This window comes from Malaclemys terrapin, chromosome 24 (assembly GCF_027887155.1).
Source record: "Malaclemys terrapin pileata isolate rMalTer1 chromosome 24, rMalTer1.hap1, whole genome shotgun sequence".
Classification (NCBI taxonomy): domain Eukaryota; kingdom Metazoa; phylum Chordata; order Testudines; family Emydidae; genus Malaclemys; species Malaclemys terrapin.
In genome coordinates this window covers 12,838,036-12,859,005 of record NC_071528.1, presented here as the reverse complement: position 1 = coordinate 12,859,005, position 20,970 = coordinate 12,838,036, and the positions used below count along the sequence as shown (strand labels likewise).

General features: G+C 52.0%; 2 protein-coding genes across 5 annotated transcripts in view; one reads left to right on the top strand and one right to left on the bottom strand.

The window, feature by feature from the left end:
* Positions 1-6,489: 6,489 nt before the first annotated feature.
* On the top strand, positions 6,490-13,413 carry POLR2E (RNA polymerase II, I and III subunit E). 3 transcript variants are annotated; one of them, XM_054013851.1, is made up of 8 exons: positions 6,490-6,635; positions 7,938-8,112; positions 8,969-9,084; positions 11,045-11,125; positions 11,377-11,435; positions 11,636-11,714; positions 12,680-12,762; positions 13,183-13,413. In XM_054013851.1, the coding sequence occupies exons 1-7, from the start codon at positions 6,579-6,581 to the stop codon at positions 12,743-12,745; spliced, it is 633 nt and encodes a 210-aa protein (XP_053869826.1). In that variant the 5' UTR covers positions 6,490-6,578; the 3' UTR covers positions 12,746-12,762; positions 13,183-13,413. The 3 variants fall into 3 exon arrangements, with proteins under 3 accessions (XP_053869826.1, XP_053869827.1, XP_053869828.1); XM_054013852.1 differs by having other exon boundaries at positions 6,525-6,618; XM_054013853.1 differs by lacking the exon at positions 6,490-6,635 and adding an exon at positions 7,381-7,627.
* A 1,536-nt stretch (positions 13,414-14,949) lies between these two features.
* Positions 14,950-20,970, bottom strand: part of ARHGAP45 (Rho GTPase activating protein 45) — a 43,880-nt gene continuing 37,859 nt past the window's right edge. For both annotated transcript variants that reach the window (XM_054013856.1, XM_054013855.1), the window contains exons 22-23: positions 20,076-20,169; positions 14,950-19,284 (exon numbers count right to left, since the gene is read on the bottom strand). In XM_054013856.1, coding sequence (XP_053869831.1) covers positions 18,836-19,284; positions 20,076-20,169 — 543 coding nt within the window. In that variant the 3' untranslated portion in view covers positions 14,950-18,835. The remainder of the gene's footprint in view (positions 19,285-20,075; positions 20,170-20,970) is intronic.

Below are 20,970 nucleotides of genomic sequence, written 5' to 3'. Positions count from 1 at the left end.
ACTGGAGTGGGACCCCAGAGAGCTGGGTTCAGCTCAAGACTCTGCCACACGCTTTCCTGTGTGAGGTTAGTCACGTTATCTGGGCCTTAGTCTTGCACTGAACTCCACATGGGTGGAGGCCTCCATGGAGCTGGAACTCTCTGTGCGTCTGTTCCCCTTAGGTAGGGTTACCATACGTCCGGATTTTCCCGGACATGTCCGGCTTTTGGGGGCTCAAATCCCCGTCCGGGGGGAAATCCCCAAAAGCCGGGCATGTCCGGGAAAATCGGGAGGGCTGGGTGGTGCTCGGCCGGGGCCGGCGGTGCGGGGCCGGGAACCGGGGGCGCAGGGCCGGGAGCCGGGGGCGCAGAGCCGGGAGCCGGGGGCGCAGGGCCGGGAGCCGGGGGCGCGGGGCCGGGAGCCGGGGGCGCGGGGCCGGGCCGGGGTCCGGGCTGGGAGCCGGTCAGCCGGGCCCGCGGGGAGCCGGTCAGCCGGGCCGGCGGGGAGCCGGGCCGGCGGGGAGCCGGGGAGCCGGGCCCGCGGGGAGCCGGGCCGGCGGGGAGCCGGGGAGCCGGGGAGCCGGGCCGGCGGGGAGCCGGGGAGCCGGGCCGGCGGGGAGCCGGGCTGGCGGGGAGCCGGGGAGCCGGGCCGGCGGGGAGCCGGTCAGCCGGGCCCGTGGGGAGCCCGGGGGTGCGCCGGGCCGCCGGGGGCCGGCAGTGCTGGGCGGGCCGGGGGTGGTCGGCCGGGGCCGGCACCCCAGGGCCCGAGCCGACCCAGGCTGGAGCCGCCGGGGGCCAGCCTGGGCCGCGCCTCCTCCCCCCACTCCCCCCTTACCTGCTTCAGGCTTCCCGCGACTCAAATGTTCGCGGGAAGCAGGGGAGGGGGCGGAGACTTTGGGGAGAGGGCGGGGTTGGGGGCGGGGCCGTGGGCCGTGGAGTGTCCTCCATTTGGAGGCACAGAATATGGTAACCCTACCTTAGGGTTGACAACTTTCTACTCACACAAAACCAAACACCCTTGCCCCGCCCCTCCTCCGAGGCCCCGCCCCTGCTCACTCCATCCCCCCTCCCTCTGTCGCTTGCTCTCACCACCCTCAGTCGCTCATTTTCACCAGGCTGGGGCAAGGGGTTGGGGTGCGAGGGGTGGGGCGGTGTGAGGGCTCCGGCTGGGCAGGGCAGACTCTGGGGTGGGGCTGGGGATGAGGGATTTGGGGTGTAGGAGGGTACTCTGGGCTGAGACCAAGAGGTTTGGAGGGCGGGAGGGGAATCAGGGCTGGGGCAGGGGGTTGGGATGTGGGGGGGTGAGGGCTCCGGCTGGGGGGGTGGGGCTGGAGATGAGGGGTTTGGGGTGCAGGAGGGTGCTCTGGGCTGGGATTGAGATGTTTGGACGGTGGGAGGGAGATCAGGGCTGGGGCAGAGGGTTGGGGCGCGGAAGGGGGTCGGGGTGAGGTAAGCAGCGCTTACCTCAAGCAGCTCCCGGAAGCAGCAGCATGTCCATTAAAAGTCTGGTCAGCGGCGCAGCGTGGCTAAGCCAGGCAACCCTGTATACCGTGGCTCTGTGCGGCCCCCAGAGGCAGCAGCATGTCTCCCCTCTGGCTTCTACGTGTGGAGGCGCTGCTCCATCCGCAGGCGCTGCCCCCACAGCTCCCATTGGCCATGTAGGAGCCGGAGGGGGACATGCCACTACTTCCGGGAGCCACACAGAGCCACGGTAGGCAAGGAGCCTACCTTAGCCCCGCTGCACCGCTGACCAGACTTTTAACAGCCCGGTCAGCAGTGCTGACTGGAGTGGCCAGGGTCCCTTTTCGACTGGGCGTCCCTTTTCGACTGGGCAGGAGATCAGACAGATGATCACGATGGTCCCTTCTGACCTTTAAGTCTATGAGTAAGTGCAAGTACTTCATTTAGGGAGGAAAAATCAAATGCACAGCTATAAAATGGGGACACAACTAGCTAAGTGGTGGTACTGCGGACAAGGATCTGGGGGTTATATTGAATCACAAATTGAATCTGAGTCAACAGTGGGATGCAGCTGCGAAAAAGGTTAATATTATTCTGGGGTGTATTAACAGGAGTGTCATATATAATAATTGTCCCGCTCTATTCAGCACTGGTGAGGCCTCAGCGGGAGTACTGTGTCCAATTCTGAGCTCCGCACTTTAGGAAAGATCTGGACAAATTGGAGACAGTCCAGAGGAGAGCAACTGAAATGATAAAAGGTTTAGAAATCCTGACCTGTGAGGAAAGGTTAAAAAAACTGGGCATGTTTAGTCCTGAGAAAAGAAAATTGGGAGGGGGAACCTGATAATAGTCTTCCAATATGTAAAGGGCTGTTATCAAGAGGATGGTGATCAATTGTTCTCCATGTTCACTGAAGGTAGGACAAGAAGAATGGGTTTAACCTGCAGCAAGGAAGATTTCAGTTAGATTTTAGGAAAAATTCTCTAACTCTAAGGGGAGTTAAGCTCTCCAAGGGAGGTTGTGGAATCCCTGTCATTGGAGGATTTTAAAAACAGGTGGGACAAGCACCCGTCTGGGATGGTCTTGGTCCTGCCACAACGCAGGGGGCTGGACTTGATGACTTCTCGAGGTCCCTTCCAGCCCAACATTTCTATGGTTCTGTGATTAATACTAGAGGGGGTCTGTGAATTAGAAAGATTAGAAGGGTGGATGGAATATTGTTTTAATTTATAAAAATGGATCATTTCGGTTCATGTCTTTCTGAGCCCTGATCTGCTGGCACGGAGTATTGCCTCGGAGCCAGGGGGAAAGTATGAGAAAGAATCGGCTTTGCAACTGGCAGAAGAAAGGATAATGCAAGTTGGAAGAGAAAGGGGTCCCTGCTGATGGGTTGAATATTTTCTAGTGCATTGTTAGGGAGGGAGGAGGGATGGTAGCCTTGGATTACAGAATGAAAGGATAGAGAAGAACCTTAGTAGCACAGGATGTTTGTCGAGGGTCCTATTTCTGTCTCTGCCAATTGGTCTCATATCTCGAAATTGCACAAAATCCCCCATCAAAGGGGCTTTTCATGTGAGCGGTGTGAGAAATTGCAGGCTTTGCTTTTGGCACGTCATGGTCCTTTGATCAAATGTCAAGAGCTGAGACGCTCAAAACTATCATCAGAATTAAGCAACCAGCACGGTAAAAACTGGCTCCACCCTCCCGCTGGGAAGGAGAAGTACCCTTTCCCAAGTTAAACTGGCCACATCCAATATAGGCACGTTTGTGTTTAGCCAGTAAATCACTTTCCCTTTGCTCGGGAGAAAGCCCCAGAGCTGAATTTGTCCTGTCCATGGCTACAATGAGACACTAATGTAAGGAGGACAGATGTTTACATTGGCACCTCCCAATGCAGCAGTATGACAGTTTCTGTTCTATGCTATACAGGTTAGTATGCCCATCTCACATCCCCGCAGTATCTGCGCACGTGCCAGGCGTGCTTTAACGACGCAATTAATGTCTGTCACATGTGACTAATTCTTTCTCTCTCCTCTCTCCCCTGGAAGAAGTTTTTGGCAGTGGAGTGGTCTGTTTTGGTAGGATTTTGGTTTTGTTGCTGGTAAATGCCTGTGCTGCTCTGTTTGTGTTAGAGAAGGCCGGTGGGAGAAGTGCCCCTTGTGCTCGGAGCAGAAGGCGAAGAGGTTTGGGATGGTCCTGGGTTCCCCGCGTGTTCATCCCACGGTTTCAGAGCAGTTCCCGAGAGCTCTGACTCCTGCACTGAGTCCTGACTCCTAAGGCTCTACCCTTATGATGCTGTAATTTGATACAACAAATCACTGCAGGAAAACATGCGTTACGTTTTGGGGTACAATCCAGACCAGTCAGGAGTTGTGCCATCACCTTCCCAGTTACCCTGGGTGCCTTCAAATGCTCTGCTGCTGTTGCTCACCGCCTGGACAACAACAGCCAGCCGACAAGCATGCAGTCCCCTGAGTGTCTGTGTGCTTTGTAACTTTGGTTCAGTGCCCTGACCCCAGCAGCCAGTCTACAACACAACAGCCCCACACTAGTTTCTGTCACCCAGTTACCTTATGCCAGGGTGACCCCAAGCACACCAGTCCTGAATTTCCCCAAAACCGTCTGCCCTGACGCGTCCAGCCCTTTCTTGGACCATTCAGAGGAATAAGAAGGTTCATTTGCTCCTCTAAAGAAACAAAATGCACAGTTTATCACTCTAACCTATCACTTACTGGGCTGGCTTAGATTAAAAGGCAAACAGGGGATAGCTCAGGTGGGGGGGAGGGCTAACTCAGTGGTTTGAGCATTGGCTTGAGTATTGGCCTGCTAAACCCAGGGATGTGAGTTCAATCCTTAAGGGGGCCATTTAGGGCAAAAATCTGTCTGGGGATTGGTCTCCCTTTGAGCAGGAGGTTGGACTAGATGACCTCCTGAGGTCCCTTCCAACCCTGATATTCTGATGATTAACAAAAGAAGGCAGGACTTTAAGTGAGTTCAAGTAGGAGGGATGGAGTTAGAAATGGCTACAAGCAAATAAAAGTAGGAATACACGTCTCAGACTAAAACTCAATTTCAGCCCATTGCAATCTTTGCCTATGCAGGTTTCTCTCCTACAATCTCCCTAGACTTCAATCCCTTGATTGAAGGACCCATCTTTCTGCAATCTAAAGAGCTCAGGCCTCTTTGGTCCCTCCAATTCTCTGCCCCTCCCTTTATAGCCCAGTAAACTTTGAAAATCTCCTCTCTCAAAGTTCCTTGACCTTCCTTCAAGAGGCAGGAAGGCTTCCTGGAGTGCTGCCTCCATCCCCCACGGAGATGGTTAAGTGGTCATCTCTCTCCACATGCTCTCCTGCTGCCTTTGTTTACCTCACATGTAAATAAGCTTTTGTTGTCTCTGGCTGATGACCAGGCTGTGCAGAAAAGCAAATACAGAGCCCCTTGTGATCTGGACCTGCTGATTTCCCAACTCTCTTCTGAGCTGTTTACCGAATATGTAAATTGCAGTCCCATTGTCACGGGTCAGCCCTGCTGCATTTGTATTCATGCTCTGCACAGACCTGGATCTGCTTCCTTCAAACCAGAATCCCAGACAACATCAATAATGCCATGTATAGTATTCATACATACATTTCACAGTGATTTTAATCCCCAGTGTGATTAATCCCAGTTTCCCAGTGATATAACACACAACCCCATTTAGCTGCCGATCATGACTTTGCTGGAGCACGGTGGGGGACTACAGGTGCAATTAGAATCATAGATTAGGGTTGGGAAGAAACCTTAGGAGGTCATCTAGTCCAACCCCCTGCTCAAAGCAGGACAAACCCCAAGAAAATCATTCCAGCCATGGATTTGTCAAGCCAGGCCTTAAAAACCTCTAAGGATGGAGATTCTACCACCTCCCTAGGGAACCCATTCCAGTGCTTCACCACCCTCCTACTGAAATAGTTTTTCCTAATATCCAATCTAGACCTCCCTCACTGCAACTTGAGACCATTGCTCCTTGTTCTGTCATCTGCCACCACTGAGAACAGCCGAACTCCATCCTCTTTGGAACACCCTTTCAGGTAGTTGAAAGCAGCTATCAAATCCCCCCTCACTCTTCTTTTCTGCAGACTAAACAAGCCCAGTTCCCTCAGCCTCTCCTCGTAAGTCATGTGCCCCAGACCCCTAATCATTTTCGTTGCCCTCCGCTAGACTCTCTCCAATTTGTCCACATCCTTTCTGTAGTGGGGGCCCCAAAACTGGACGCAATACTCCAGATGTGGCCTCACCAGTGCCGAATAGAGGGGAATAATCACTTCCCTCAATCTGCTGGCAATGCTCCTACTAATGCAGCCCAATATGCCATTAGCCTTCTTGGCTACAAGGGCACATTGCTGACTCATAGCCAGCTTCTCATCCACTATAATCCCCAGGTCCTTTTCTGCAGAACTGCCGCTTAGCCAGTCAGTCCCCAGCCTGTAGCAGTGGATGGGATTCTTCCATCCTAAATGCAGGACTCTGCACCTGTCCTTGTTGAACCTCATCAGATTTCTTTTGGCCCAATCCTCTAATTTGCCTAGGTCACTCTGGACCCTATCCCTACTCTCCAGTGTATCTACCTCTCCCCCCAGTTTCATCCACGTGTCATCCACGAACTTGCTGAGGGTGCAATTAATGCCATCCTCCAGATCATTAATGAAGATGTTGAACAAAACCAATTGCCCTGAGCTGTGGCACCCTGGCCCTAACAGACATTGCTTGCCAAGGCTGCAAGTCCCCTGCAGGTGGCAGTAATAGGCTTAGGTCTTTGAGGGGGAAACTACACTTCCCAGAAGCCTTTGTTCCTAAAGACCCCTGCAGCCAGTGTCTACCTCTTTGTGCCTGTTATTTGTGGTAAAATTATTAAGTCTAATAGAATAGCTTTTTATGGGGCACAACCCTGGGAAGAAGTAAGGGGAGGGTACCAAAACGGGTGAATTGTGTGTGGGGGCGGTACCCTGAGCGTTAGCAGGCGTTTATATTAGACACCTATACTTGAGGGTCCTGAAAGCATGTTTCTGGGGAAGACGTGTCTGCGCTTGCGCAGAGCTGTTTGAGCGCTTGCGCAGTGGCTCTATCGGAGCTCGGCGCTGGTGGCTGCGTGTTGGACGCGACATGGACGACGAGGAGGAGACCTACCGGCTCTGGAAGATCCGTAAGACCATCATGCAGGTGCGGGCGGGGCCTGCCGGGAGGGGCGGCGGCGGCGTGGGCTGGGAGCCCGGACGCCTGGGTTCTATCCCTGGTGCTCGGGGGGGGCTGGGAGCCCGGACGCCTGGGTTCTATCCCTGGTGCCTGGGGGGGCTGGGAGCCCGGACGCCTGGGTTCTATCCCTGGTGCTCGGGGGGGGCTGGGAGCCAGGACGCCTGGGTTCTATCCCTGGTGCTCGGGGGGGGGGGGGCTGGGAGCCAGGACGCCTGGGTTCTATCCCTGGTGCTCGGGGGGGGCTGGGAGCCAGGACGCCTGGCTTCTATCCCTGGTGCTCGGGGGGGCTGGGAGCCCGGACGCCTGGGTTCTATCCCTGGTGCTCGGGGGGGGCTGGGAGCCAGGACGCCTGGGTTCTATCCCTGGTGCTCGGGGGGGGCTGGGAGCCAGGACGCCTGGGTTCTATCCCTGGTGCTCGGGGGGGCTGGGAGCCCGGACGCCTGGGTTCTATCCCTGGTGCTCGGGGGGGGCTGGGAGCCAGGACGCCTGGGTTCTATCCCTGGTGCTCGGGGGGGCTGGGAGCCCGGACGCCTGGGTTCTATCCCTGGTGCTCGGGGGGGGCTGGGAGCCAGGACGCCTGGGTTCTATCTCTGGTGCTCTGGAGGGCCGGGAGCCAGGACGCCTGGGTTCTCGCCTGCTCCATACTCTCTGGGTGACTTCAGCTGAGTTCTCTCCCATCTTTGCGCTTCAGCTTCCCCATCTGTAAAATGGGTGCAGTGGTACTACCCTGCTCTGCTGGGGGCCTGGATTTATTTCTGTCTGTAAAGCATTTGGAGACCATCAGGTACCAGACATGGGCAGAGTGAAAACCATGACATGACTATTATTGACCGACTGCAGTGAAAGAGAAGAGTAAAGCACCGGGACCTATCAAAGGTCTTAGCCGTAGCTGTCTGTTCGCTGCATTCTGGAATCTATCGTTGGAGCCTTGTCTTTCTAGAAGATGTTTTCTCAGACAGGTAGAGCAGGAGAGAGGAGTGATGATGGTTAACAATATTAAACATTTATATTGCTGTCGTGCCTCAACACCACAAGTAGGTTGGACCCCATTGTGCTTGATGCTGTACAGACATGATAGATAGCTCCTGCCCCAAACAGCCTAAAATCTATAGACCATCAAATAACCTTGGTGCAGGCTCTGGAAGTGGGAAGAATTTGGGCTAGGGAGGCTTTGCTGGATGGGAAATTGGGTGGGTCAGATGGGCTGCATTAGTAAAGCTGCATTAATGTCTTATATGCATCATGAGTAAACAGGAGTATTGTCCTCAGCTGTGTCACGATCGGGGCTATCTGGTGACCCAGGATGAATTGGATCAGACCTTAGAAGAGTTTAAAGCCCAATTTGGCGATAAGCCCAGTGAAGGGAGACCACGGCGGACTGACCTTACAGTGCTGGTGGCCCATAATGACGATCCCACAGATCAGATGTTTGTCTTCTTCCCTGGTGAGTGTGGTGCTGTTACGCTCTGTGACAAACTGAGGAGTCTCAGTAAATGTATAGGCATGAACCTCATTCTAGACTGGTGCCGGCAGCTCCGACGGGATGCAGCGCCAGCATAGGACTGATTCTTCTGCCTGGCACTTAACTAGCTGAGAAAAACTGAATGGAGGGGGGTGGCTTAGCTTTTGAGAATCGGTTCTGACGTGCCTTGGCTCCCGGGAACAAATCCTGGGTTGGATGATCCAAGGTAGATCAGTTCAACATGCCGCTTACTGTGTGGATCTCTCAGAAGGCCAGCCCGCTCCTAGGAAAATCGTGGTAGCAGTTGATTCCTGCCAGCATTTGGATAACTGCATCAGAGCCCAATTTTGTTGGCTTTACTCAAGGCAAAACATCCCTTGAAGCCAGGGAGAGTTTTGGCCAAGTATAGTCTGAATAGGCTGAATTCTGCAGGCTACAATCCCGAAAGATTTACAGAAGGATTTTTTGGCCACTTGGCTATGCACCTGCTCTCTGTCATATGTTCTTTTTCTTGGTGCAGCCTAGTACAGTCTGTAACATCTGGATAGATGTCTCTGAACCGACTAGTCTGTAGTGAAAACAGTTCTGTTCTCTGAAGTCCCAGCTGCAGTGCTGTGGTGAATCGCTTTGCACTTCCAGAAACTGCAGGTGCAATTGTACTACCTGCGCTCTGAATAGCAGCAGCATGTCGTGCCGAAGGGGAGGCTATTAGAATCCCAGGCGAGGAATATAGGTGCATTAGTATTATTCTGCAGCTGAGCTGCAGGAAAAAGGTAGATAAAATGCAGATCTTTCATGACAACCAGGAGTTGTATCATGTGACTTATTTATTCCTCAGAGGAGCCCAAGGTTGGGATAAAGACAATCAAGATGTACTGCCAGAGAATGCAGGAAGAGAACATCACCAGGGCTCTGATTGTGGTGCAGCAGGGCATGACTCCCTCAGCAAAGCAGGTAGGTGGTGATCCTGCGTCAGGGCTGGTTGGGAGTTTATAGGCTGGGGACTGAGAGTTCATAGCATGCACACTTGTATGCCTCTGGGGGTTTTTGGTACCAGATGCACAGTGGTCAGTGCCCCTGCAGATTAACCTTTTTGCTTAACTTTGTCCTCTTTAAAACAATGTGTGACCATGCCCATCACACGTGGGCACTGTGCGCTTGCAGACCGTGCAGAACCGTCAGGTAATAGGGTACATGAGGGTTGTAGGACAGTCTTAACACACATTTGCTAAGGCAGAACTTGTTTAGGTCATGTGTACTCAATAGAAACCACAGTAATTCCTCGCTTAACGTTGTAGTTCTGTTCCTGAAAAACGCTACCTTAAGCGAAACGATGTTAAGCGAATCCAATTTCCCCATAAGAATTAATGTAAATAGCGGGGGTTAGGTTCCAGGGAAAAAAATTTTGCCAGACAAAAGACTATATATATATATTTTTGTGTGTGTGTGTGTGTGTGTGTGTGTGTATGTGTATGTGTATATATATATATATATATATATATATATATATATATATATATATATATAAACACACACACACTGTAAGTTTTAAACAATTTAATACTGTACACAGCAATGATGATTGCAAAGCTTGGCTGAGGTGGTGGAGTCAGAGGGTGGGATATTTCCCAGGGAATGCCTTACTGCTAAATGATGAACTAGCACTCGGCTGAGCCCTCAAGGGTTAACACATTACTGTTAATGTAGCCTCACACTCTACAGGACAGCAGGAATGGAGGGAGGGGAGATAGCATGGCAGAGAGAGACACGCATTGCCCCTTTAAGTACACTGATGCCATTCTAAGCACACTGCTTTTTTTAAGTTGATCAGCAAGTTGAGACAGCAGCTGCTGCCACCAAGCTCCCTCTGTCCTGAGCCCTATTGTGTCCCCCCTGCTGCTCTGTGGAGATGGCTGGATGGGGTGAAGGAGCGGGGAACAGAAGGGGGGTAGGGGGGACCCTGACATTAGCATCCCTCTTCCTCCCTCCCCCCCACAGCAAGCAGGAGGCTCCCAGGAGCAGCTCCAAGGCAGAGGGCAGGAGCAGCACATGGCAGTGGTGGGAAGGACAGCTGAACTGCCCGGCAATTGATAGCCTGCTGGGTGGCTGCTGCACAGGGAACTTAGGGGAGAGGGGAACTGACAGGGGGGCTGCTGGTCCACCCTGGTTCCAAGCCCCCACCAGCTAGCTCCAATGGGCTGCTCTTTCTGTAAGCAGTGGACAAAGCAGGCGGCTGCCAAACAACTTTATAAGGGAGCATTGCGCAACTTTAAACGAGCATGTTCCCTAATTGATCAGCAATGAAACAGCGTTAACCGGGACCACTTTAACTGAGGGGTTACTGTACCTACACACACAACTGGACAACACAACCGGAACTCTTACCTAACTTTCAGGGGACTGAGGTTAGTACCTGGATACTACAGCAATGGGCACAAGAGAGTAAGACACATTCCTTGCACCAAAGATTTTATAGTCTCAGGTGGACAAGACTAAGAGTAGTTTACTAAAGGGGGAGAGATTGTGATGAAGAAAAGAAGGCTGGAGTGATTGAGAGGAGTATTGGGAGTAAGAGGAAACAAGGATGAAGAAATAAGACCTCAGACATGATGAAGGAAGGGAGCAGTGTGCTTAAGGGATGGGAGAAGAGAGACTGGGGGCAGCAGAAGTGAGCCAGGGGGAGGTTGGAAAGAAAGGAAGAGGTGATTGTGTGTTTAACATCTTGGCTAAGAGATCCGCTCTCCCCTTGATTTATGTATAGAGGTGATTGATGTTACTGTGGGTAATACACTGGTTGTAGCGTTTGGTGCTCAGTAAAGTGCAGTTCTGACTAGACAGGATCACGTTGGACTAACGTGCGCCGGGGCCCCTTCTTCTGTGCTGAAGTTTAAAATCCTTTTGGTTTTTCTTTCAGTCGTTGGTGGACATGGCTCCCAAATACATCCTGGAACAATTCCTGCAGCAGGAGCTGCTGATCAACATCACAGAGCATGAGGTGAGTTGGATGCTTGGGCAGCAGGGAGTGAGTTCAGGATAGTCGGCCTTTACTCTGGACTATCTGGGTGTAAATCAACCCCTTGACATTCTTTTACTGTGTATTTTGTGTCGCTGGGTGGTGGGAGACTAGAATGACTGTCTGCGTTCCTTGCCACTGTGTACTAGCCCTGGGCATCACAGGAAATAACTGTTCTCGCCTCCTTTCTGATCTCAGCCTGCCTAGATCTGACTCCGCTTTTGTGTTTACAGTTGGTTCCAGAGCACGTGGTCATGACAAAGGAAGAAGTAACTGAATTACTGGCCAGATAGTATCCTTTTGTTTGCGCCAAATGTCAGTCCCTTCCCTACCAGCATGGAAGTGACTCACTCGCTTTGTGCTGGAAATGGCTAGACTCCCGATGTGTACAATAGACTGTTATGTGCTCTGTTGGTCCTGCCTCTTGCTGGGATAAAGCGGGCCGAATGATAACCCTTCTGGTGGCGGGTTTTCCTTCACTGTGTTTCTCAGTAAACTGAGAGAGAACCAGCTCCCCAGGATACAGGCTGGAGATCCCGTGGCCAGGTACTTCGGAATAAAGCGAGGGCAGGTAAGGAGCAAAGCAGGGTGACAGACGTAGGCCCTGCGGGAGAGCAGCAAGACAGAGCCTCTTGAAAGCTCTGTTTTTAAGGCTTGTTGGTCTATAAATAAGCACAATGGGTCTCTAACTAGTTCCGAATATGGGGTCCCTGCCTCCTTCATGTATAACCCCAGTCCGGGTAGTAGAAACGGCACAGAGTGACTGCAGGATTTGGCCCTCTATACCTCCTCCTACCTGTTCTGTTAAGAGTCTTGGGGCACAGTTCCTATCGAGTTGCTTGTGTGTTACACACCCAGGATTGGGGCTTCACGTGGCTCTTGCAGGTTCCTCATCCATGAAGAATTTCCTCCCCAGGAGAGTTGCATCTGAATGAGGAATTCATTGCCTGTGGGATGGGAGCTGAGCCTGTTCAGATGTCACCCCTTTCGCTACTAAAGGATGTTATGCTGATGGGCACCATAAGAAAACCCTCCGATAGAGAGCTGTGGCAGGGTTCTGAGTCAGTGGGCGTTTTCCTCCCCCGTGTCACTTAAAAAGCTTCTTTCAGAGCTTCTGCATTTCTACCCTAATCTGGCTGAGTTCTCCCCAGCCTGCCCTGTACTGTGTAAATCGTACAGCACCCTCACATGGAGCATTGCTGGGGGTCCAGGATCGCTGTTAGATCCCCTGCTGGACTTTACACCCTTGGCGTTGGCGTGGAGTGGCTGATTAAACTCACGCATTCATGCTTCACAACACGTCTGTGTAATCTGTCCCCTGCACGTCATGCCAAGCACGTTGTGCTTGTCCCCTAGCCATGGGCAGCTGTCTCAGTGACTGGTTTCCTCCCTCGATGCTGAGGATCAAGCATTATACACCCTCCTCTCCAGAGGCTGAACGCTTCTGCCTCTCCATTGGGCACCTGAGCTGAGCCCTGCGGGTGAAATTCAGAGCTGCTTTTCATTGCTTGTAAACTGTTTCTGTTGCCCTTGCAGGTGGTCAAGATCATAAGACCGAGTGAGACTGCCGGGCGCTACATCACCTACCGACTGGTTCAGTAATCTTTGCTGTACATCAGGTAACATTGCAGCTCTCTCCGATGGGACTGCCTAGCTGGGATACAGTTGAACGGTGTCAGAAATGAATGCTGTAACTTCACTTCACATTAGCACCTATAAAGTGCAGATGTTTTAAACTGAACTGGAGGAGAGTTCCCTGCCGTGTATTGAAGGATGGACTAAATGGGACCTAACGTGCATGCTTGTTCTAAACCGCTCCTTGCGTGGAACAAAACACATGTTTCACATCTGGTTAGTGAAGGGGCATTTGCCATTGTGGAATTGGAGGGTGGCCTTAGTTTGAGGGGGGGGTTGGACGTGAGGCTCTTGGTGCAGGACAGAGTCTGTGCAGCAGCTTGGTGGGAGTGCAAGAGTCAGATGATGCGTCTGAACTAAAAGATCTTTCTCTTGAGAGAAATTCCAGATTCTCTTTCTTCCAGGTATGGAAGAGGAATCCTGTGTTATCTGACCTACGCCCTGGTGGCTCTCTGGGTTGTCTGTCATCTTAAATCCAGATCCTTGAATGTGATTTCAAGTCCTAGCTCTTCCTTTGCGCTCGCTTACCCCCCTCTCACTCCCTGGAGGCCTCCTGCCTGGACTGAAGCTCAATTCCATGAGCTATTTAATTTAATTTTGAACGGAATTTTATTTTAATAAAGGTTTGTGCTACACGTGTTTTCTCACTGGTGCGGTGTTTCTCCAACTTCCCCTGCAGCAGAGCCTCCTAACACCTGCTATTCCAGATTTCTCCCCCTTCCCTTCTGGTAACATCTTGAGCCAGTAAGCGCTCTAATGACGTCTACTCCCAGTGTCCTGAGCCGTAGCTCTCGTGCCTGCGTTGGTTAGCTAGCTGGACTTTCCCTGCACAGCTCTGGCAATACCGCAGCTGCTCTGTTTGAGCAGGAGGTCCTGGAGCTGAGCCTGACAGTGGACAAGTATCCAAGCTGTGTTAACAGGAGCCCATCTCAACACGGAGTCTCCAAAAAGCCCCTAGAGCCAGACTGCTGCTTCCCTCTGTCCCAGCCTCTCCTACCGACGTGGAAAGTCCCGCTTTCCCAGATGGCCGTGTGGGTTGAGTTCTGGGATGTGTGGGAGTGTTCCAGTGCTGTCTTGATCCTCTAGCTCAGTGGTTCTCAAACTTTTTTTTTATTCCCGTGGACCACTTGAAAATTGCTGAGGGTCTCGGAGGACCACGTAATGATCTTTCCAAATGTTGTTTGTACCATTAGATAGCTATTGTAAAGCGCTTTGGATAAAAGCGCTATATAAAAAAACCGTAACTAACTTTTTTCTACAAATAAAAGCACACAACTCATATTTTCATACCAGTAGTTTTCCCTTTCTAAGGCGATGGATGTGCCCTCTCTCCCCCACCACAGCAGCCCCCGAGCTGGGTCCTGGAAGGAGGGGGGGGGGGGTCTCTCCCCTGCCACAGCAGCCCCTGAGCTGAGGCAGGGGAGGAGGGCCATCTCTCCCCAGCAGCTGCAGCCCTGGAGCTGGGGGGAGTCACCTCTTTCTCTGGCTGCTGCAGCCCTGTGCATCCCGAATTCTTCTCACCCCACTTCCCCCTCCCACCTACCCTGTATTTCCCCCAAGGCCACCACCTCACCTTACATGTGCATCTTCTCCAGGGTCCAGGCACCTAGTTAGTGGAGCTGTGCTAATTAGGTGGGTGACCCTTCATTCTATTGTGTGCAGCCACCTAGGCGCGCACCTTAGAGGGAACTGTTCGCGGACCACTTGCATGGAGCTCTCGGACCACAGTTTGAGAACCTCCGTTCTAGCTATTTCAAATCCCATTTTAACCCTTCTCTAAAGCCTTTCCAATTCAAAGCATTTCTCTTCCAATTGATAAGCCTTTTCCTACCCCCTGTGCGGCATGCCTCTGACAGCTGGGGAAACTGAGGCACAGAAGTGACTTGCCCAAGGTCGCACAGCAGGTTGGTGGCAGCATTGGGCATAAAATTCAGGAGTCCTGACTCCCAGGCTTATGCTAGGCACTAGATTGCACTGCCTCGTATTGCTGCTCCTATGTGTAAATATTCATCATAGTGTCCGATTAGAAAGTTGCTGCACAGGAACTAAGCTGCCACCATGCATCTGAGGCTGGTCATGCAGATGGCAGCTCAGTCTTCTCTCCTTAGCTCTGTGGCACAGCAGAGCTGATAAAGGGAGGTTTGAACACATTACTGTCAACCATGGAAACAATCATCTGAACACAGTTTTATTTCTTTGAAACATGTGAATTTGCATAGAGCACAAATGAAGTAAGACTTCGGCGTGCAGCAAGGCTGTGCCTCATCTTCAAATAAACATGCTCCATCTCTGGCAGCTGAACAATCTACAAACACAGGATGCAGGGCACCACGCGAAGCACAAACACAGCACTCATAACACACACACTCCATTCCCTCTTGTGCACCCACCCAGCCGTCCATGCATGCACACCCACTCGCCATATTGCCCAGGATTAGCAGTAGGACAGGAATGTAGTGAAGCCGTTCTGATTCCTTCTCCTAGGATGGAAACAAGCTGCAGTGAAATGTAACCGTTGTATTGAACGACGACGCAGGGAGGAGTCTTACAATCTTCCAGCTCCGTTACAACCAAACCAGCTTGTGGTCTGCTTTGGATAGGTTACCTCCACCTCTACAAGCAGCTGTATTTCCTCAGCAGGAAGAAACGGTTCTGGCATTCCTTTAACTGGGTCTTGGAGAGTTCCAGGCATCACCAATTCCTGAGTTCTTTCCACTTGCTTCAAAGATCATTGATCCTCTTCGCTTTGGAGTCTATAACATTTGGCTGAACAACCGAATCTTTATTCCTTCCTTCGTAATGCAGCAGTATGTAATCACCATCCCAAGCCTGCGAGGTAGCCATCCATTCAGTATAGCAGTAACTATGCCCAAGGGTGGCTTGATTTGGTGGCCTCTCCTGGGAAGGCACAGAGCCCCAGAGGTATTTTAGGCTCCTCACACTGACATCAGTGGAAGTCAGGAGCCTAAACCCCTGTGAGGATCTGGCCCTGAGGCGGGAGGGATAGCTCAGTGGTTTGAGCATTGACCTGCTAAACCCAGGGTTGTGAGTTCAGTCCTTGAGGGGGCCATTTAGGGAACTGGGTTTAAAAACAAACAAACTGGGGAGTTGTCCTTCTTTGAGTAGAGGGTTGGACTAGATGATGTCCTGAGGTTCCTTCCAACCCTGATAGTTTATAACAGGGGTAGGTAACCTATGGCACGTGTGCCGAAGGCAGCCCACGAGCTGATTTTCAGCAGCACTCACACTGCCAGGTCCTGGCCACCAGTTCAGGGGGGCTCTGCATTTTAATTTAATTTTAAGTGAAGCTTCTTACACATTTTGAAAACCTTATTTACTTTACATACAACAATAGTTTAGCTATATATTGTAGACTTACAGAAAGAGACCTTCTAAAAATGTTAAAATGTATTCCTGGCACGCGAAACCTTAAATCGGAGTGAATAAATGAAGACTTGGTACACCACTTCTGAAAGGTTGTGGACCCCTGGTCTATGATTTCCAGTTCTAGAGCTCAAATGGGTTTAGAGTGCTAAAGTTCTTTCTACCTGCTGCAGGTTGTCTGCTTAATCTGTGAGCTGTGTGTAGTGACCTCTAGTGGTGAAGCCTGTTCTCTGAACAGGGACAGATGGTTTTGTCCCTGCCACATGACTCCGTTAGTTGCTGAGGAAGAGTGTCTGTAAGTCAGAAAGCAGCTGTGGGTATTTTTTTTTTTTTAATAGCCTCAGAATGTAGCCTATTCTCAATGGCTCTCTTGGGTTAGGAAATGCACCCGCCCTGGTTAAATTAAGCTACTCGGTGGCAAAAAGCGTTGGACAGGAGCGTGAGTCCGGGGAAGCAGGAAGTATAGCAGCTAGAAGTTGCCCATGTGATTGATGTGCGTGACCCTCTATGCACAAGTGCCAGTGGGAGCTTTATGTGCACACCGTGGGGTCACGGCAGGCTTTATGCTTTGACTGACTACAAAATGCTGAAAGCTGAATCCTGCAGCCAGGTTTGGTTTTCAGCTGAATCTAATAACCCTCACAACAGGCCTGGGAGGTAGTTAACTTGGACCCCTGCTCTACAGAGGGATAAGTGACTTACTCCAGGGTGGAGAGATACGGTGTTCAAATAAGAGTTCCTGAGCTCAGCTCACTAGACTGTCCCCTTAAAATGACAGTTTGGGGGCTGGCAAAAGCAGTGATTGACCACACCAGCCAGCGGGTGCTCAGAGTTGGGGAGTAACACGCATGCGGTGGGTTGGAGTACAGTGACCCGACTGCTTCATGTTTTCCCACCAGCACAGGTGTGTTAAACTTGGCTGGGGATCTGGTACTGTTTGTTCAGCTTGCTCCCTGCTCACTTACAGGGTTTAGCAACACTCTCAACCCTTGCAAGAGGAACGTGGAAGCCTGAGCACAGGCGAGGGTGGGAAATAAGAGGAAGTGATTTGCAGCTATTTCGTTTTAAAATCTATTTGCAAGTTCAGTCTCTTCTGCTACTGCAGTGATGGGAGTTCCTGCATTTCTTTAAAGCCATCATACCTGGTTCTGTTTAATCCCTTAAACTCCTTTGCCAGATGTGTGCTTGGGCACATGTTGACAGGGCATCTAAAAAGCCCCCTACCCTGGAACGTCCAGTAGCTCAATTCAGGCAACTCCTGTCCCACTGAAGGCAGCTTGTCCTGTGCATTGGGGCAGAGAGGGCAAGTCGTCAGGCGGTCAACGAGGAGTGTCTGCGTCATGGATTTCCATTCCTGGGAGCACTATGCACCTCTTCTTCGTTGAAATTACAGTTCAAGCGCCTTTAAAAACTGCTCAGGTTAGGGTACTGGCTGCTTGTAGAAGAAACTGCGGGAAGGACTCGAGAGCGCCCAGGAACCAAAGGAATTCGAGCTGGGAAAACATGCCTGCCCCGTGGTACCCTCCCCGCTAATTCACAGCCGTGAGTTGAGAACAGCCAGCCGCTCTCATGCAGCATCCTCTACGATCTTGCCAAGCGGAAGAAAGACCATAAATAAGCTGGGTGTGGAAAGGCAGGTCACTAGTTAAGTCCCATGTTTCACAGGAGTGCCCGGGTTCGTGCAGTTGACTTGTAGCTGCAGTTGGCACGCCTGGTACAGTTGGCCATAATCGTTTGTGCCCTTTGTGAGCATCACGCAGGAATACGCAGCCCCAATACATGAAGTTCCCGACCCCCCTCCCCCAAGTTATACAAGAGGACAGCAGTGACTTCCACCTTCCTGCCAAACCTGGCTACTCTCAAACCTGCCTCTCGAAGCTTTATTCCCCCCTCTACTGACCGGCTGTCGGTGCTTGGCGAGGTTGTGATAGGCAATTGCCCAAAAGCTGTCCATGCCACTCCCACTGCCGTGTAGCATCCTGTCTGCCATCTGCCACCACAGAGGCCGTGCAGCTCTATGGTACAAAGCATTCTAGGATCTTCCACTCCGTACAAATAGAAGAGATTTATTCTGCCACCTGGGATGCTTAGACTTGAGCGGAAAGAAGGTGGTGCTTTCTTAAAACAGGTTAGTTAAACGCAAAGCGCTTCTGTTGCCCCTTCCTAGCCCTGGAAGCTGGAGTTTTCAGTAATCGCCACAGTGGATTAGACACTTCAATAGCTGCATCTCTGTTCTCGAAGAGCTATTTAAATAAAGGTGAGCTTAAACCCTCTGCAGCGGCATAGCATAGGTACAGCAAGGGTCTGGATCACTTCCCAATCCAGCAGGACAAGATCAAATCCGCCCTCGTTGGACTCCTCCTTTCAAAGGAATATGCTTTACGGCTCTAGGTCCTGTCTACCTGAGGCGCTGGTACTGCAAGGACAACTCGTCGGACTGACTGGAATGTCCATGCAGAGGTGTTTGTATGGGAGCTCCAGTCACTAGATAAAGGTGACTCTATGCCTGCAGCTAGCATACGAAACCCTTGTGAGCTCCCTGAGGTTTGGCTGTGCTAGAACCCTCCCTTCCCTGAATATGCACAGCGTCGCCCTTTGCCTAGCTGCGTGCGGGTAGCCTGTTTGATCAGCCACCCCACCCCGTTGTCCATTGCATAGCCTTTGCCTGGTGGCCTAAACAAACCTGGACTGCCGTTCGCTGGCTGACCTCACCGCTATCGTGCCGTCCCGTAGCCGAACAGTGGGCAGCAGCCGGTGCCCCCGACAGCGCTCGGCCAGCAGCGTGTTATTGGACTGGTTTGTGTTACAGTCAGAAAGAGGCCTCTCTTGCTGGCCTGCCTTGCCGTCCCTCTCCGAGAGGGACTCCTCTTCCGGGTCGCTCTGCTCTTCCTCCCCTGCTGTGCTGTGCTGGAGGGAAGAGGCGCACTCTGCGTCCGACTGGCCCACGCTGCAGGTCCTGCTCAGCTGCCCCTCGCTCGCGTCGTCGCAGAATTGAGCCTCGTCCGTGCTGGTCTCGCTTCCTTGCTTTACCAACCGCTGCCTCGGGGCTGCCTCGTCTGTAGCCGGCAGCTCCGCCCCCTCTTCCAGCTCCGAGTCGGAATCTATCGAGCGGTCGCCAGATTCTGCGGGACACGCATGACTTTCTATAACCCTCCAGCCCCACCTCTCGGGACTAGCAGGGCCCTGGTACAGCAGAGCCTCTTGCCAGGATGGGGAAGGTTTTTATGTTAACCCCTGTATTGCCACCAGTGGCTCTAGGTCTCTACTGCTCCCCCCTTTTCCCTGCAAAATGGGCACTGCTGGACTGGACCGTTTTTCTGCCCATAGAGAGATACCTCCCCCGAATCAACCCCCTCTTGGTTGCAGTGGCAATTTTCTCTACAGTGGCAAGATTTCCATCCATTCAGCTGTGATGGAAATGACCGCAGAGCAGAGATTGCTCTGAAGTAAGAATGGGTGAGAGGGCTGAGCTGAGACCAATGACTTGTACGTCTACACTGGGTAACTTCACAGCGCAGGCCCCGCCCATGAGAGATGCTGATCAACAAGACTTGGGGCCTCACGGGCTCTTTCTACTGGCCAGATGCAACATGAGCCCAGCCAGTGTTCCCTAATAGCCAGTGGCCACCTCTTAGGGGTGAAGCGCTGTAATCCCTTGTCCGTTGAGTCCTTGGCCTCTGCTGAGAATGACCCACGGGGCTCAGCCAATCTCAATGGCAACTTGGACATGGGCCCACTAAGATCATGAAATTCACTGGTGGTAACGTCTGGTCATTCTCAACCGTGGGCCAGTTTGGAGCTGGTGGCTTGGAGGTGAACAACTCTCTGGAGCTACCTTTGCATCGTTCAGCATCCTTGGAACGTCTTAAGGCCATTAGGGGGAGGGCAGGGCCTGCCTGTGGCTGTCACTCACCTCCGAATGGATCGGCGTTGTTATCTGAATCCCCCTTCTCCAAGGGCATCTCTAGGTACGGGATGCTGCTGTGTGGAACTGGGGGCTCGTTGTCCTGGGAGGGATGGTGGAAGAGGAGCAAGGTGAACAAATGGGGTGGGAGAAGGGGCCGTTGCAACACTCAGCTGTTCTCAACCTAAATTAAGGTCCTTTAAAGCCAGATCACAACACTCCCTTACCTTGCTCTTGGGTATGAGGGGAAATGGGTCATGAAACCCCATTCAGAGGAACAAAAGCATAATTGGGTCAGTCTGTCTCGGTAGCCAGTATTTTAAAATGGGGGGTGATAATCCATCCTTCCTCCCCTTCCTTTTCTATCTTGTCTACTTAAACTGGAAGCTGTTCTCTCACTATGTTTGTACAGCCGTGGGGCCTTGATCCTTGCTGGGGTCTCCTCCAAATACTAACGTAATATCAATAATAACTACTACCAAGCATCTGGTACGTGTGTGTTTAAACACAACACAGGGCAGCGTGTCCTGACACAAGGGCTGCCTGAGAATCTGTCTCCAAAGAAGGCAGCTGGCTGAATCCTGGCTAAAATTCTGTTCTCTGGCTTGGCATGAATGATACTTTCAAAAGTTGTTTGATGCCAGATAGGTAGGAGGCTTCCCCGCAGCACGCAGGGCCTGGTCAACTCAGCTCCCTCCGTTCCCTTCTTCTGATGGTGGCCTGCCCTAGGTCAGAGAGATGGCTCTGCTTCCTCTGTGGGGGCGCTGGCTGCTTCTCCCTTCCTTTTAAAGCCTGTTCATGTCACACTCCCCTCTCTTGCTTGCCCTCATTCCTCTTGCTGGCCCCAAAAGGCCCAATGGTGCAAGCAGAAATAGAAGGTCCCGTTAGATAAATGCTCCCCCAC